This window comes from Pteropus alecto, unplaced genomic scaffold, assembly GCF_000325575.1.
Source record: "Pteropus alecto unplaced genomic scaffold, ASM32557v1 scaffold14, whole genome shotgun sequence".
In the NCBI taxonomy this organism is placed as follows: domain Eukaryota; kingdom Metazoa; phylum Chordata; class Mammalia; order Chiroptera; family Pteropodidae; genus Pteropus; species Pteropus alecto.
Window position 1 is genome coordinate 18,590,001 of NW_006436810.1, and position 17,364 is coordinate 18,607,364.

The 17,364-nt window shown below is 60.3% G+C and overlaps 1 protein-coding gene across 1 annotated transcript in view; it reads left to right on the plus strand.

Annotated features, from left to right (window-relative positions):
• ATP9B (ATPase phospholipid transporting 9B (putative)) overlaps nucleotides 1-17,166 on the plus strand; it is a 181,745-nt gene extending 164,579 nt beyond the window's left edge. Inside the window, exons 28-32 of the mRNA XM_025048153.1 lie at nucleotides 9-101; nucleotides 4,735-4,843; nucleotides 10,889-10,946; nucleotides 11,656-11,859; nucleotides 16,778-17,166. Coding sequence (XP_024903921.1) covers nucleotides 9-101; nucleotides 4,735-4,843; nucleotides 10,889-10,946; nucleotides 11,656-11,859; nucleotides 16,778-16,914 — 601 coding nt within the window. The 3' untranslated portion in view covers nucleotides 16,915-17,166. The remainder of the gene's footprint in view (nucleotides 1-8; nucleotides 102-4,734; nucleotides 4,844-10,888; nucleotides 10,947-11,655; nucleotides 11,860-16,777) is intronic.
• The last annotated feature ends 198 nt before the right edge of the window (nucleotides 17,167-17,364 follow it).

Below are 17,364 nucleotides of genomic sequence, written 5' to 3' on the forward strand. Positions count from 1 at the left end.
GACCGCTGACCGACCGCGCGGCCTTCCCTCCCGCAGGCCGTGTTCTCCTCCGTCTTCTACTTCGCGTCCGTGCCGCTGTACCAGGGCTTCCTCATGGTGGGGTAAGTCGGCCGTCGGGCCCGCCGGTGCTTGGCGACTCCTCACGTCTGCGTTCAGGGCGGCGGGGCTGCCACCGGGAGCCGGGGCTCCGCTCGGTGAGCCGGGAGACACCCGTCCACTTGTGCCTCTGGTGATCGTGTCATCACGTGTCTCGTTAGAATTTGTTTTCCCGGCGAAGCCATGGTTTCCGTGGGGAGGCGTGTTGGGAAGTGTTCCCGCGGCATCCGAGGCGGGGCGGTGATTTAAGCAGTGATTACTCCTTAAATAATAGTAGCCCGAGTCGGCAAAGCTGCCCGACCCGATCCTCCTGCAGAGGAGCCCGCGTCAGCGCGAGCACCAGTTCTTTTTAAAGCTTCTTTCACGTTGGCTTGTATTTAAAGTTTCTCTGCATATCATCACTTCAGCGAGGCATCTAGAATTCTCTTAAGCATCGGTGCCCTGGATGTGGTAGGAATGAGGCGGGTGCTCGTAAGTTAAGCTTCTTCAAAAATGGTAAACTCAGTTTTGCCATCCCCCGCAAACAAGCGCAAAGTCTTGGGCAGGAAACAACGTGCTATTTTCATCCAGCAAAACGTGAGCCAACCTGGGGGTGCTGTGCCCTCCCCCCACAAGGTGTCCGTGGCGAAGCACCCTTGGAGACACTGTCACAGCACCGCGTACTCTCATGGCACTTTTTTGCAAGTTGAAGGACCTTCGCGTCGCCCCGGAGAAGGACCCGGTCACCATGGCTGAGCCAGCCCGCCTCAGCCCTCAGGCCTCATGCAGCATCCTGGCCAGGGTGTGGCCGCGGCAGCCTGTGTCCTCCCCAGAAGTCCCTGCCATCACAGGGAGGCCTTGCAGAGCTGGGCACGAACGTGTGGGCTGGAACTGTTGAGCCACCCAAGTCGAGGACCCAGGAGGGGGCAGCCGGGTTATGGCCCAGCTCGGGCGGCCAGAGAGCAGGTCCGACACGGGAGAGAACTGTTTTCCGACCGGACAGCAGGCAGTAGAGGCCAGCGCCCAAGGGGAAACAGCCCCCAAACTCCCAGAATTACTGGCTGAAAACCCTCGAAACTTCAGAGAGGCAAAGATTTCCCTAGCACAAAATGCCTGCACCAACAAAGACAAAGTGGACTCCATAAAAATTAAAACTCTTCTTCTCTCTGAAGACGAGAGAAGTCAAGTAAAAAGGCAGACTAGGAGGAGCTGTATTCTGAACACACGTAGGACAAAAGGTTTGTATCAGGAACGTTTAACGGCCTCCGAACAGCTCGGTTGGTTTTACGATGGTAAAGATCTGAACACGTGTCATGAAAGAAGGGAGAGCTAGTGTTGCCCACAGTGACACAGCCCTGCAGGGACCAGGTCAGGAAGACGGGCTGCGCCGCGTGTCGGCCGGACGGGGCGCACCTGGCGTCTCCCACGTTCCATTGGGGCTGCAGACAGCGACACCACCGCAGAGGACGGTCTGACCGTCTCATAAGACCCAGCCCGCCATGCACGGGGCCCAGCAGCCTCCATGTCCGCCCGTCCCCACGGAGGACCAGCCCGCGGAGCTTTCTGGCTTCCCCCACGAAGAGCAGACGGGCCCTCCCAGATGTCCACGTGCCTTCGGGCAGGAGAATGGGGCGACCACCACCGCACGGCGGCATAGGACAGAGCTGCGGACACAGGCTGCGGGTGGGTCCCCAGGGCCCTGTGCCCTGCAAAGCAGCCAGGCCCAGGAGCTCGCGTGTGGCCCGTGTGCCTGAGGGCAGCAGATCCACCCTGGACGACCTAGCAACTATCCGGCCGGCGGGGCTGGTGGGCGGGGGCCTCCAGGTGGCCGGGTGACAGCTGTAGGTGCTGTCAGGACTCACCAGGCTGCACTGTGGAAACCAGGCCTCAGCGGAGCCAACTCAGCAAGAGGGCGTTGGATGGTTTCTTAAAAAGGCCAGGAAGCTAAAGACGTTTCTGGCAGAGGAAGAACAAAGGTTCTCACGGATGCGCTTCACAAGCAGAGACTCCAGACGAGAGTTCCTGTGACCTAGCGCGTCACGCATTGCGTGGTGGCTGATGGCGCCGTGCGTGGGGCCTGGTGGACCCGGGGAGCAGCAGAGCCCAGGGACGAGCTGCGCCAGAACTGTGTGGCCCTCTCGGCCCCTGAGCTCCCCAGGGCGGCGTTGTCCCAAGGGGACTGACAGCAGCTGAGGGTCTGGAGGGTCGCAAAGCTGCGTGTGTCCAGCCTCGTGGAGAAGTGAGCTTGGGTTCTGGACGCAGCTCGCGGAGGCCAGCCCCATGGGACAGACCGGCCTCTCCTCCAGCAGGGCACGCCCACCACCACCCACAGAGCCACCCGCACCGGTGGCCAAGGACCCCCGCGCTGGGGCAGGGTTCGGCCCGCGGTGTTCCCGTCACACCTGTCGGGGAGAGTCATGTCGTCAGGCCCTTCGCTGCTGCTCTGCCGCTGGATGAGTCCCCAGCCTGGAAGTCCTCACCCAGGGAGGTCACTTTCTAAACGTCCAGGTGGGATCTCGCGGCCCCCGGCATGGCACACGGCTGAGCTCCCGGCTCCTCTGCCTGCGTGTCCCACGCTGGGGGCCAACGAGGTCGCAGTCAGAAATGACAATGGCACAGAGGGGGGCCCCCTAGCAGGACAGAGACTTTCAGACACGCTGTCCTGGTTTGCTGCCCCACCTCCCTGGGAAGCGGGAGCCCACACGTCCCCCCACGAAGCTGCGGGCTCCCAGCTCCTCCCGTGGCATCCGTGAGGCTGCGTGCGGGCCAGTGCCCCCCGCCCAGTGAGGGGCAGCGCCCGCCTCCCTACCAGAGCAGGTCGGATCCAGGGTCCCGCACGGGACCCAGGTGTTTGGTGTCAGTGGAAGATCCCCTGCCACACCACAGACCTGGGAGACTTCAGAGCAAGTGAAGAAGAGACAGACGCCCACCCCGAGATGCCAGGGGCATCGAGTCATCTGAGAGCTGCAGAGTGGCCGCGGGAAATGCTCCGATGGGTGGTTGCGAGCACACTCAGGCGAAAAGCGAAACATCTGAGCAGAGAACTGGAAAACAGGAAGCAGAGCCAAGTGGAAGGTTTGCGAACGAAAAACGTAATAATCTGAACAGAGTGTCCTGGACGGGCTCCACGCAGGCCGGGGGTGAGGGAGGCTGCCGCGGACAGGAAGGCAGGCCGCAAACATCCGCGGGGGTGGAGGGCCAAGAACCAGCGCCTCGGGGCCATGCCGGGCAGTGACGCGGGCCTCACACCCTTGTCCTCGGAGTCCGGGAGGAGCAGAGACAGCAGGGCCGGAAACGGACTTGCAGAAGTAATGGCTGAACACACTTCACAAAAGACATAAACGTGCAGATTCAAGACCGTAAGCAAACCCCAGCCAGGACGGATTCAAAGAAATACCAAGAAACACCAAGGCCCATCGTAGCCAAACTTGGGAAAACGAAAGGTGAACCCCTCACGAACAGCGACAGAGAAGATGCTTTGCTCCTAGGGAAGGACAGCCCCAGTGACAGCAGAGGTGTCCTCAGAAAACGGGCCAGAGGGACCGGCACGCCCGGCTGCAGGTGGGGACCGTCCCGGGAGGGAAGGGAGTGCGGCAGAGCTCGCCAAGTCCCCGGAGGATGAGGCCCACGCGGCCGCACGCGGGGCGAGGTGATGGCCGAAGGGGCAGTGACGGAGTTGATCGCGGCGAGACTCTGGGGAAGCGGGCCTGTCACGCACGGTGTGGGGCACGAAGCCGCCCCTGCCATGTAACCAGCAGTCTCGGCCCTGGGCTTACGCCCCCCGTTGGTGCTCCTGCCCGAAATAAATGAAAAACTATTTTTACAAAAAACAAACAAAGCCGTGCAGTGAACGGTCATGGCTGTTCACGTCATAGCTGGACCGGGAGTGACCGGGGTGATTCGGCGAAGGGCGGGGCCACAGACACCGGCCATTGCAGCTGAGCAGTCAGCGGGGGGGGTGGTACAGGCCGGGCAAAACCGCCACGGCGAGACTCTGGGGAAGCGGGCCTGTCACGCACGGCTGGCGGCGCGTCGTGGCCGGTGTGGGGCGCGAAGCCGCCCCTGCCATGTGACCAGCAGTCTCGGCCCTGGGCTTACGCCCCCCGTTGGTGCTCCTGCCCGAAATAAATGAAAAACTATTTTTACAAAAAACAAACAAAGCCGTGCAGTGAACGGTCATGGCTGTTCACGTCATAGCTGGACCGGGAGTGACCGGGGTGATTCGGCGAAGGGCGGGGCCACAGACACCGGCCATTGCAGCTGAGCAGTCAGCGGGGTGGGTGGTACAGGCCGGGCAAAACCGCCACCCCACGGCTGCCCACCGTGTGACCCAGAGAGATGCCTGGGAGGTGACGGCGATTGCAAATTGGAGGACAGGAGTGGGGGGCGGGGGCTGGGAAGGCAGTGGGCACAGGAGGGGCTGGGGGGTCCCACCCTGGCAGGGGCTCCGGGCGAGGGGGCAGGTTCTGCCTGTTTCGCCGCGTCTGTGGCGGTCTCTGGCGTGTGACCAGCTGGCGCGTCCGCCTGTGCGCACACCGGGGCTGAGTGCTGCGTGCCGGAAGCACCGTGCTCGGCAACCGCGCGTGTCTGTCGGGCTGAGTGTGCGCTGCGTTCTGAGCCCTCCGCGTGCTGACCCGGCCGCCTCCCACTTACCCACAGGTACGCGACGGTCTACACCATGTTCCCCGTGTTCTCACTGGTGCTGGACCAGGACGTGAAGCCCGAGGTGGCCATGCTGTACCCGGAGCTGTACAAGGACCTCACCAAGGTGTGGCGCCGGCCGCGTCTGGCAAACCCACGACGGGCGTTCGTGGGGGGTGTGGTGGGGGGGCGGCCTCTGAGCAGGTTTAAATCCTGGCTCTGCCCTCACAGACGTTTTCATCCTCCTGGGGGTTTTCTGACACTGTCCTTGAGTGACATTAAGGCGTAAATCCCCTGGAAAGCAAACACAGGATGCCCGTGTTACTCTTACAGTCAGGGTGAAACCAGAGCTAGTTTAATACAGCAGAGGGTGAAACGGGATGGAGCACGACGACCGCCGTGAAGAGGCCGCTGTGGCTGTTGCGAGTAGAGAAAACTTTTGGGTTTAACACCCCAAAACGGTGAAATCGTTACCATTCAATAAAGTAGAATAGGATCGACGGTCCAAGCGCTACAGGAAGATACTGCGAATAACTGTAATTTTAGTAAATTGTGTTTTCTTAATTCCAAGACTCCAGAAAAGCTTACGTAAATGTCGCCTCACAGAGTAAGAGACGTGAGCTTTCACGTGAGAATTCTAAGCCAGCTGAGCTGAAAACCTAGGCAGGTGTGTCTACGCTGAGGTAAGGTCACTGCCGGTCCCCAGGTGACGCTGCCAGGTGTCCAGGGCGGGGAATTCTTGCCAGTGGGACCATCTGTGCCAGTTACTGGAGTGAGGCAGCGGACACACTCACTGTTTTCGGGGGTCATGGCTGCCCAGCAGCATCTCTCACTGGGGGCCAGAGCCCCCAGTAGCAAGAAGGTTCAGGGTCACCAGCGCCCACGCTGAGCAGCCAGCTGTTGCATCTCCAGGTGGAGGCTGTGCCACCAGCCGACACATTTGAGTGGGGGGTCGGCAGCCACGCTCAGCTCTGTCCATCCGTTAGGACAGCCCACAGTTCAGGCGTTTGAACAGCCTATAGTCAGGGCACTCCATTTTTTTGACAAGCGCTCACTCGCTTATTTTCCCAGGCTCCTTTTCTTTCAGATCTTAAGTCTGTACTTTTGTCTTTATGGTATATATTTCTTTAAGAATCGGACACACTTCAAATTCTTTGAGAACAGAGTGGCACTAAGTGCTCAACCACTCAACTTGGCAGCAGTGGAGCTTTTTCCGCTCGGTGCTTGAGACGTGTTGAAGCTCCGTGTCGCTTCCAGACACTTGGTCTAGTCGGCCTGAACACGGCATGTGGCACCCCTCCCCGGGAACTGGACAGCCATGCGGGCGGCGTCCAGCCGTGATGGCAGCCCCTGGCCTCGGCAGCCTGCGCTGAGTCGGGAAGAGGAGCACGCACTCAGAACATTAATGGCGGTGGACAGCAGTGTGAGACAGGCAGTTGGGACCACAAGCGCTTCCCGTGACTGATGCGCCTGTAAGCTCTGAGCAGAAGCCAAGGGTCACAGCGCCGTTGCGAAGTCCCTCCAGAGGTCACCGGGGGCGCAGGACATACATCCCCGGCCAACAGGAAGGTCCTGTGCTTTGGACGCGTCCCGCGTCTGTGCCTTTTGTAAGCAGTGTCTACCTGTGTGGGACCGGTCCAGGCATCACAGTCTGCCTGACTGTCCCACGAGGCGGCCAGTATTTGGCAAGTGACTGCACCGGTTAAGCCAAGGGGTGTCCCCTTCCTCTCTCCGGAGCTGTAGTCCTCACCCCTCACAGGAAATGGTGTGTCTGTGATAACAATGTTTTGGTGTTCCTCTTTTAAAGGTCACATTCTGCTTTGAATTATTCAACTTTACTCATACGCAGTCACTTGATTTTCTGGGTGCTGCCAGTGAGACAGGAAACATGTGCCCTCACCCCTCTCCTAGCCCTGCAGGTGACTGTGCCCCGAGTGGCCCGTGGCCTCCCGTGAAAAGCTTCCTGAGCCTCAGCCCAGGCCCAGGATGAGTGAGACGTTTGGGCAGCCGTGGCGCGCTGGCCCCGCAGAGTCAGCCAACGGCCGGGCCAGCCACGTGGCGCCGCCACGTCCCGGGCTGGGAGCGGGGAGCAGGATGTCCGGTCCGTAGTCCCACACCGTGGTGACAGCTGACAACAGAGCGGGTTGTAGTTGTGTCAGTGGTCAAGGCATCGAGTATAACACACGCCCAGCGCACAGTTAGGGCCGCTTCACTGTGTTTTATTTCCCGGTGAAGGTTCTCAAAGCGAGTGGTCTTGGCGTTTAACACGTGTGTTTGTGTCGTTATGTAATAGTAACAAGGCAAGAAAATGGAATTAAAGATGGAGAAATGAAGAAGCGAGAAATAAAACGTCTCTGCCGATGCCACAGTTGTCTGCGCAGAAAGCCCCCAGGTTTAGTCAGGGTGCAGGCCCGAGGGAAAGCGTCTTTAGTCTCTTCAGTCTGTGTGCCAGCAGCGAACGGTCGACGTCTGGAAAACGTTTGAAAACTTCCTGATGTCATAAAAAAGTGAAATACTTTGGCATCGCCCTAACAAGACGTGCAGGACACATATGCTGATAAAGAACACTGATGAAGAAATTTCCAGAAGGTGTGAACAAATGTGGTTGGAAGACTCAGTATTGATGGTCTCAATCAGCGGATTCCAGAATCCATATGGGAAGTCACGGGGGTGGAATCCCAAACCCATTTTGAAAAAGAAGCGTGAAGTCGGAAGGCTTCCCGCGAGACAGTGGTCGAGGCAGCGTGAGGGGCGGCGGGAGTGACACAGAGGCCAGCGGGCTGGGCTCGAAGGCCGAGGACGAGGCCAGGCACATCAGCTGGTCTCCGCAGACGGCAGGAAGTCCAGTGCAGGGAGGGTCGCCTCGCTGGCAGACAGCGCTGCCACAGCGGGTCACGCACAGGCAAAGATGGACGCCCAGCCACACCACACGCCTGCCACAGAAACCCCCGCGCGGGGTCGCGACCTCGCACAGCCACAGGCCGTCCAGAAGGAAGCGTGCGCGGCCCTGGGCTACACAGAGTTTAGATACTGGGTCAGAAGCATGATTCATAGAGGGAAAAAATGATAAACAGGACTTGGTCATAATTAGAAACTTATGTCCTGTGACTGGCACTGTCGAGGCAGTGTGAAGACAAACCTCAGGCTGGTAGAAAATGTGTGGAAGTCACACTTCTGATGAAGGACTTGTACCCAGAAAAGACAGAGAACCCTCAAAACTCGAAAACACCCCAGGTTTCTAAATGGACGGAAGACCTGGACAGATGCCACGCTGGTGACGATGGCTGTCCAGCGAGCACGTGAGAATGCTCACGTCACCGTCATTGGGGAACCGAAGACGAAAGCCTTGCACCGCCACGACCACAGTTGAGAGTGGCAGACATCTGAGACGCCAGCGTCACCAGACAGTGACGGCGGGGACAGCAGGGGCCCCCAGAGTGGCGCACAGCCCTCGGGGGCAGTTTGGTGGTTTTGCGAAGTCAGACGTGCCCTTTGCTTCTGACTCAGCAGTCCTGGCCCCAGGCGTCTGCCCACGAGAAGACCTGTGTTCACACAGAATGTGTACACAGGTCTGTGACACCGTTGTCATCGTTGCCCAAACTAGGACCAACCAGTGGCCACGCAGCCACATGGAGGGACACTCCAGCATGAGGAAAACCGGCAGCTCAGCACAGACGAGTCTCAGCCGCACATCGCCACGCAGAAGCCAGACTCAGACGCGTCCGTGACCCCCATTCACCTGACAGTCTGAGATGGAGAGCAGCTCAGCGGTTGCCCAGGGCCTGCAGCGGGAGTGGGGGCTGAGGAGGGGCAGCTGGAGGCGGCTGTGGGGAGAGGAACTGCGGGTCTGGCACCACAGTGGCCACGTGACTACGTGTCAGACCAGTGTGCCCAGCATGGATGGAACACAGACTGTGACAGATCTGACCGCACGAAAGATGAGTCACAGCCACTCTGGGCTGGGAGAGGGCCGGGGAGGGCAGGAGCCATCCTAAGCCACTTTGGGAAGAAGCATCTGACCCCGAGTCTGTGGTGAGGCTGGAGACGGAAGGAGCCCATAGCCGCCCTGGACGGCAGCTGGTGAACTCGGAAGAACCGTAGTGGGCGAGGGCCGAACCAGGTGACGCGTGGCTGCCCGGCGCCAGGGTCTCCCTGTGGGAGGTGGAGGTTTGGCCTGGAGGTGCGGGCACGGCCGTGCAGGGTGGGGACAGCGGCAGAAGGAAGTGCAGCCGGCCCGTCGCCTGGGAGCTGCCCACGTGCCAGAAGCGGGGACGTGCTCACGCCAGCCCACATCGAGGGCCACACGTCCAGACGGCACAGGCGTCACCCCGAACGCACTCCCAAGGACCTGACTGGACCAGAGCGAGCAGCAGCAGTGCTGGACCGCACCCCAAGACCGAGGCCAGCACTCCTCACCCACGCAGTGCTTTGTGGAAGCGCCCCGTGCGCATCCTCCCTACGGGCGTGTGGCCCCAGGACAGCGGCTGGGCCTCCAGGCAGAGGTCTCGTTTGTCTCAGAGCCGAAGCGTGGAACCGTCCACGGTCATCACGCCCAGGGCAAGTGGTTCGTGCCTGTGTTTTCAGTTTTTCTCCAGCTACCCGTTTTATTGATAGTTTGTGCCCAAAACCTTCGACCTGGAGCACGCGTGACATGCTGTCGTCAGCACACAGTGCTTGACAATTGGCAGCTCCTCACACGGAAATGGCACCGACGCTCCGGTTTGTCTTCACTTTATAATGGGATAGTCGTGTCACAGGCGTGATATCAGGTAGATGTCAGCAAACGTGGCGACGAAGTCAGTCTCTTTTACATCAGAAAATTAAAGTTAAATTTTCTGTTAAAATATTTAAATAACATTAGCCACGTACTTAATTACAAATGAGTTTTATGACTAACGACCCAACCAGCACCCACTCGTGTACCCAGTGAGGCATGCACATGCGACACAGGTACTAAACAGACCTGTGTAAAATACAAAAACGTTTACATTCTCTGCCTTTTAAAAACCAACATCGCCCTTTAACAGACTGTGATACGTGTGACTCTCACTGTCGCACTTACGTGCAGTGAGGCTCAGGCTCAGGCTCAGGCTCAGGCAATATTTCCACAGACTGACACCAGCTGGTCAAGGCGCCGAGGCGGCCGTGCTTGTCCTGGACAGGTGTCAGTGGGCTCTAGGCAGGCGGGACCCACACCTAGACTCTTCCCGGGGTGTCGTGTGACGCGTCCCTCGCGTCATGTTCCCTGTGGCGTCCACTCCGAGCCCCCCGTCTGCAGTCACTCTGAGAAGCCCCGTGGGAGCTGCGCCTCAGGCAGAGCTTCCAGCTCTGGTCACCCCCCCACCCCGCCAGCAGCCGTAGCCGGCGGGCAAACTTGAGGAAATCGCCAGACTTCTCGTGCTGCTTCGTCTGTGAGTGGAGATACGTCTGCTCTTTGTCACCAAGGTGCCACACTGTGAGAAACAGATGCCAACGTGGGGACAAGCAAACATTCTGCACGACAAGACGCTCGGCCGGTCTCACCGGGGCTTGGTCCTGACGCCCTGCGTTCGCTCGACCTCGTCTGACGCACATCGCCTGTACCCACCACCCCTTGCCACTGACAGTCAGCGTGGCCTCCTGAGGACTAGTCCTCCTCAGTGTGGATGTCCAGGAGCGTGGTCAGCGCCGGCCCCCGGCATCCCTGATAACCCGGCTAGGTTTAAGAGTGAAGGTCACCGCACGGAAAACTGTCTGTCTGTGTTGGACTGGTTCACGTGACGTCCTCGGGAGAGGGCCGAGGGGTGATAAACTCTGGCCTTGCCGCAGTGGACCGCCCTGTTTCATCTGAAGAAACAAGAGAGTAAACACAGGAATATTTATTCCCCAGAAATAAAGAAGGAAAGGGAAGTTATTTTTACCACAAAGAAAGTCTTCATCCCCTAGTGCAATCAAGTGTTTGTTGACGGACTCCGGGGTCCCTACGAAGCCAAGGGACATATTGTGGCATAAAGGTCAGCAAAGGTCAAACCAGAAGAGAGCCGCACACCTGTTCTCTGTGAGTGTGCCCGTGGGGCACACAGGCAGGACAGCGGTTGTGTCAGTGGCTGGGCTCGGGGACCTGGGGTCTTTGGGAGTCGCTGGCCGAGGTGCTTGAAACACGGCTGCTAACGAAGCTCTCCGCTGTCCCCAGGGCAGATCCTTGTCCTTCAAGACCTTCCTCGTCTGGGTTTTGATCAGCGTGTACCAAGGTAAGCGGCCCAGTACTCCTGCGCGCGGGGTCTCCCGTGCAGCCCGCGGTGCTGGCTCACCTCCCCGCCCGTTCCTGAGCGCTCGCTGTCACATCGGCAGTGAGCGACCACTCCTGTTTGTCTCGTAAACGGGTGTCCCAGCAGCGGGTCTTCAGACCTCTTCGCAAGCCAGGTGGGTTGGTATTTTTTTAAACTGATGAATGTCACCTAAAAACTGACCCATTTTAAATTAAATGTTAATCCAGAAAAACCTTAACAAGCATGTACCGTGTCATGTGCCCACTCGATGGCTTTCTTTCCCGGAGTGATGGCAAGGCTCTGAGAATCTGAGCTATGTGGTCAGAGGTCATTGCAGACAAACGAGAGATTGTCCAAAGTGTAGCTGACAAACGGCCCGGTGCATCACGCGTGACATGACAGATGGACACGGAGGCCCGGCCTCTGCTCCCAGTAGTAACAAGTGTGTGAGCCTCTGCGTGGTGTTTCTGCCCGACCTAGCGCCACATCTAATTTTGTTCTTAATCCAGCGTCTAAGTCATTCACCTTGGCGTGGGTGTGTACGTGACCCTGTCCGTGACGGGACAGCATCCGTCAGCTACTTCCGTGACCCCTTCCTCCTCGCTGGCTTCCATAGTGTTTAATTTCCAGTCCAAACAGAAAAAGTTGTCATGTAAAACGCCACGCTGTCCTCACCCTCGCTGTCTTGCAGGCGGCATCCTCATGTACGGGGCCCTGGTGCTTTTCGAGTCCGAATTTGTCCACGTGGTGGCCATCTCCTTCACGGCCCTGATCCTCACCGAGCTGCTGATGGTGGCTCTGACCATCAGGACGTGGCACTGGCTCATGGTCCTGGCCGAGTTCCTCAGCCTGGGCTGCTACGTGGCCTCGCTCGCTTTTCTCAATGAGTATTTTGGTAAGTGGCTTTGGATAATTGTCTGTTATTGATTTTTAAACGTTTTTTGTTATTACTTCTTTATACATTGTCTTAAATTGCAGATCACAGCAAAACCCACATCAGAAGCTTCAAACACAAGCCGATTTGGGGATAAAGATTAAACTCCTTGTAATAATTTATAAAATTAAGATTCTCGCTCTCTTGGCTTTTAAAAACACCGAGTCTGTGCTGGTGGGGACCCCTCCCCACAGGGCACGCGGTTCGTCCTCTGTAGTCACGGCGGCTGAAGCTCTGAGGAGAAGCACTTCCTGGGGTGGCACACGTCTGTCCGTCCCCTCGTGAGAGGCCACCTGCCACCATGCCGATGGCCTCAGCCCCTTTAGCCACCCAGCCGCCAGCACCTGAAGTGAATCAGACTCACGGGCACCGTGGCGTGGGGTCACCAGTGCTCTGTGCTCTGGACACACGCAGCCCGCCCCGCCCCATTCCACCCCTCCTGGCTCCGCCACCAGCCGGGTGGCCTTGGGGAAGCAGTTTCCTGCCTGCGGTGCTGGAGGGAAGCTGACAGTGACCGTGACCCTCGATGAGGGGCAGCAGCTGTCCTGAGATCCTCTGGTCACCGTGCTCGGCAGACTGAGGGGACAGCAGGTCAGGGTCTCCTTCACCTCTGTGCTCCCAGGTGACCTGCTTACGCTTCTTCCGCACACTCCAGACTCCCCGGAAGGACCCGCGTCACAGGCACGAGCTGCAGGAGGAAGCCGGTGGGCGCTGGCACGTCCCCCGCCAGGCCCCCTGCCTCCCCGACAGCAGCCGCGGCTCAGATCCGCCCCGCCCACTCTCAAGCCCGAGGGTCACTGCGCCCCAAGTCCAGGCTTGTCCGCCAGAGCCTGGGGGTCACTGCGCCCCCCAAGTCCAGGCCTGTCTGCCAGAGCCCAGGAATGTGAGGCCATCCCAGTTACTCCCTGTCACCCCACACAGATGGCTGGTGCTGAGGGCTGCGGGGTCTCTTTTTCAAGATTTTTAAAGTTGGGGCAGAGAAAAGGGAAGGAGAGTGGTCGGAGGAGATGGAGGGGATTGATGTCTGTCCTCAGCGTCCTGAGCGCAGGACACATGGGACATGGCACAGCGGCTGCCTGAAGATGGTCCAAGACGGAATTTTCCAGAAGGTTTTCAGAAAAGGCAGGACTGCCTCATTTCCCCGGTGGACCATCAGCAGCCACGACGGCCGTGACCACGTCTGGGCCACCACGTGAGGCCAGTGGTTCTGTGTGGAGACAGCGACTTCCCGGTGACTGATCTGCCGATGGTCCTGCGTCCACCGTGGCCTCAGAGTCAGACTGAGCCGGTGCCCACACCAAGTGCCCCACGACTTAAACGCGACTTAAACCTCCGTCAGTGAGTCACGGACCCCTTTAGAGGGCACCGGGGTGGACGCTGGGCATGGACCCCCCAAAGCTCATGGAGCACGCGGGCACCATCCCCACGCCAGCCACGCGGGAGGCTGCGAGCTGGGCGAGGCACGGCTCCAGAGCAGGGTGCCCGCGTCACCACCCCGCTGTCCAGAACGCCCGGGGACGGCCCCCGGCGAGCAGCTCCCTGGGTCAGCGGACACTGAGGAGCAGCAGCGAGGAGAAGACACGATGAACCGGAAGAGAGAGCGCTTTGGGGGCCAGAGGGGCGCGCTCCGCCCCTCTGCAGGGGCTGATGGCCTGACGGCCGGAGGTGGTGGGGGACCGGGCGGTACGGGCGCGCCGGGAGCCCCGCCAGCGCGTGGATGGGAGGCGGCAGCAGCAGGCTCGCCAGAGCACCGGCCCTGCGACCAGTGGGAACTACGGAAAATGAACCGGAAGAGACAGCGCTTTGGGGGGCCAGAGGGGCGCGCTCCGCCCCTCTGCAGAGGCTGACGGCCTGACGGCCGGAGGTGGGGGGGACCAGGCGGTACGGGCGCGCCGGGAGCCCCCCCAGCGGGTGGATGGGAGGCGGCAGCAGCAGGCTCGCCGGAGCACCGGCCCTGCGACCAGTGGGAACTACGGAGGGACAGCAGCGGGCATGGCGGGACCGGCACGGAGAGGCCCCGCACACGGCCGGCGGCGCGTGCGTGAGGATCCGCGCGAGGACGCGGTGTCGCTGAAATGTCCAGGTGCCTTGGGGATAAAGACCCCGAGAGCTTCCAGGGGGGCAAAACCTGCCCCACGCAGGGTGGGCGAGCACGGCTCCGACGTGCACGAAGACTCCTGGAGGCCACCAGCCGGCGCCTCGTGCCAGAGCTTGGGTGTCTAGCCTGCAGACGGGCACAAGAGACGTGACAGGCGACGTCACAGGCGGGCCCGAGAAGGCACGGGCTGGGCGGGGGAGAGGCGCGGGCAGACGCGGGGCGGCAGGCCGGGGCGGCGGCAGCCGCAGAGAAAGGGCTTCTGTCTGGCCCCTCGTCCTGCCCCGCCCTGGGCGAGGTGCAGTGACGCCAGGGCCTGGGCTCGGAAGGAAGGCTGGGTGCACCTCCCAGAGGCGCCCCAGGCTCAGGGTGGTGGAGGCCCCTCCTCAGCTGCTTCACTCCTGGAGCCCCTCGTAGGCCTGTTAGCGCCTGCGGGACAGTGACACTTCCTGGACAAACAGGACAGTCGGGCACTGGCTCTGGGACACGCGTTGGTCGTGCCGTGTGGCGGGACAGCTCCTAGACGTCTGGGTCTGCACACCGAGGCGGTGGTGTGCCCGCCGGTGCCTGGGCCGTGAAGCTCTGACGAAGAGCCCGCACCACTGGTTCGTGCCACACCCTGGACGTGTCAGCTCTTGTCTCAAGGACATCAGGGAGACGCCTGGACGCTGCCTTTAGGAAGCAGGTGCCGCCTGTAGCAGGCCCTTTCATGGCGAAGGTGGGACGGTTCAGGCCGCTCGGACCTCAATGAGGAGGAACCACGTAGGTGACGCACACGGACGGCTGGCCTCGGAGACGCAGGCAACCTCAGCGCTGTCACGGGACCAGTTGGCAGGGCCAGGAAGTTCAGCCAGGCCAAGAGCGCTGCCCCCTCAAAGTGTTCTGCGTCTGTCCTGCGACCGAGCATTGTGACCAGGGACCGGGGGATAAGGAGCCCCCCTGTTTCTGCTGAGCGGAGTGGAGCCGTGTGCCACGGAGCTGTTTCTGGTGACAGCTGACAGTCACATGCAGCCACTCTACTGCGAAAGCGTGTCTGTCCTCCACCCCAGAGCCGTGAATTACAAAATGGACATGGGAACGTATGAAGCTGGTTCCCTTTTCGTCACTTTAACAAATGGCAGAGAAGTAAAAGGGATTCCATTGTGAACCCCGAGGCTGGGGGACTCAATCCAAGTGTTTTCTCAATGGCCACGCAGATGGGGAAAATATGAAAAGTTAACGTTTCTGTGTTAAACATTCGCCAAAAATAATAGCTGTAGCACCTACGAAAGAACTATTTTCTAGTCAGAACGCCTGTTACTTTATTACTTTCGTTTTAAGCGTGAGCGCAGTGTGCGCCTGCGTGAACACAAGTTAACGCGCTCGGCATGGGACACGCGGGTCCGTGGTCTTGGTCCTCGACTGCTCCCGGGAGCGGCGCACGCTGAACACGAAGCGAAATACGGACGCGGGGCGACCACGTGCGGGTGGCGCATCTGGTCCGTCGCTGAGCTCGGCAGACGCGAGGCGGACTGGACCGAGTTAGGAAGGGACGCGATGAACCCAGACCGTGTGGGCCCCGCTTGATCCTGTTTCCGCATCTGTAGACGGGACGTCAGGTCACTTCATCGAAGGGCCGGCATGGAAGTCGGCAGTAATCTATTTGGACATTGAATTAGACGTGTGTGAGCGTGTGGACAAAGCTGCTCACGGCTTCTGAAGCGCAGCAGACGCGAGAGGTTTGCCTCCGAGGCTCAGTCCCTCTGGACCTTTTCGGATCCACGTCTGAGGGAGTGGGGGGTTCGTGCAGCGTTTCCATCGGTCTCAAGCAGGTGTGTGGTGACATGCGATAAACCACAGGCACCTGAGCCTGCTGCCTCCCTCGGCCCACCCTGTCTCGTGGCGGCTCCTCTTTCCTCCCAAACAGGCGTGGGCCAGGTGTCGTCGGGCAGCTTCTTAGGGGCTCATAAGTCATAAAAACTGAGAACGGTGTTGTCAAGGCAGACCAGTGAGGGCAGTGCCCCCCGCCCCCCGCCCTGTTTTCCACTGAGTCTTGGCTCACGGAGCATTTGCTGCGGCTTTCCCACAGGGACGAGGCCCCCGCTGGGGTTCTACAGCTCCTGGGGGTGGTGTCCACATGCCAAGTCTGCTCACCGCTGGGGTCCGTGAAGGGACAGTGTGTCCCGCCCAGCAGCTCTTAGCAGTGGACCCTGGAGAACACGTTCAGGGTTTCAGGCCAAGGTTAGGCTCAGACTGGTCACCCACGGGCTCCGCTGCACAGACACTGTGTCCTGCGCCCGGTGCCTCAGAGTCGCCCCGCCCGGTCTTTTCACCCCACCTCGGTGGGCAGTCCGAGGCGTTACCGCCACTCTAGACTCGAACGCTGTGAACGTCTGCTGTTCCACGTGCCACTTGACGCAGGAAATTCCAGCTGCACAGGCGTTGGTGCAGCTGTCACGCGAGCCCGCAGGGCGTCCAGGGGGGCTCTGGTTTCAGGCCGGGGGACAGTGAGGACAGGCGTGCAGTGACGGCACCGCTGGTGACCTGCTGGTGCCCACGCCTGCAACCCCGTCGGTGGGCCCGGCAGGTCCAAGCACGTCGCAGATGGAGCTGGGTGCTCCGTGCCGGGCCTGAGCGTCGGCCCCCAGTGGTGCCGGGTGGCGTGTCGCACACACTCTAATCCTTTGGGTGCAGTGTTTCCACTGAGAACTTATTACACCTGGTGCACAGGTAAGACAGCACGTTCCCCTGAGGACCTGCGGCGCCTGGCGGCCTCTTACGTGTGTCCCTGTTTCTCTCCGACAGATGTGGCCTTCATCACAACCGTGACCTTCGTGTGGAAGGTGTCGGCCGTCACGGTGCTCAGCTGCCTTCCGCTCTACGTCGTCAAGTACCTGAAGCGCAAGCTGTCCCCTCCCAGCTACTCCAAGCTGATGTCCTAGGCGCCCGGTCTCCTGCTCGTGGGGTGTCCCCAGTGGCGCACGGGGGTGGTGGCCACAGGAGGCGGGGGAGGCCCAGAGCCCAGAGCCCCGGGCTGGCACTGCAGCGCCCCTGCAGGGCGCGCCCCTTCTCTCCTGTAACTTTGTATCCCACCAGCCCGTTTTTACTGAAAATGAGCCCGAATCGTGTCGCTGTCGCACACCCGCCCTACTCTGGTTTCTGAGAGTTTAAATGAAAGCTGATTTACTACTCCGCAGCTCCCTGACACTCCGACGCTCGCTTCGATGTCGTAACAGCCGCTCCCGCGCAGCTAGAAGAACATCCGGGGCTGCGAACGCGCCGTGTGTGCGCTCGCGCCAAGGCTCCCCCGGGACCGATGCCCGTCACCGTCAGCGGCTCGCTGCCGGCAGCCCGTTCATGTGCCACCTCCTCCGGCGACACGGGCACGTCCG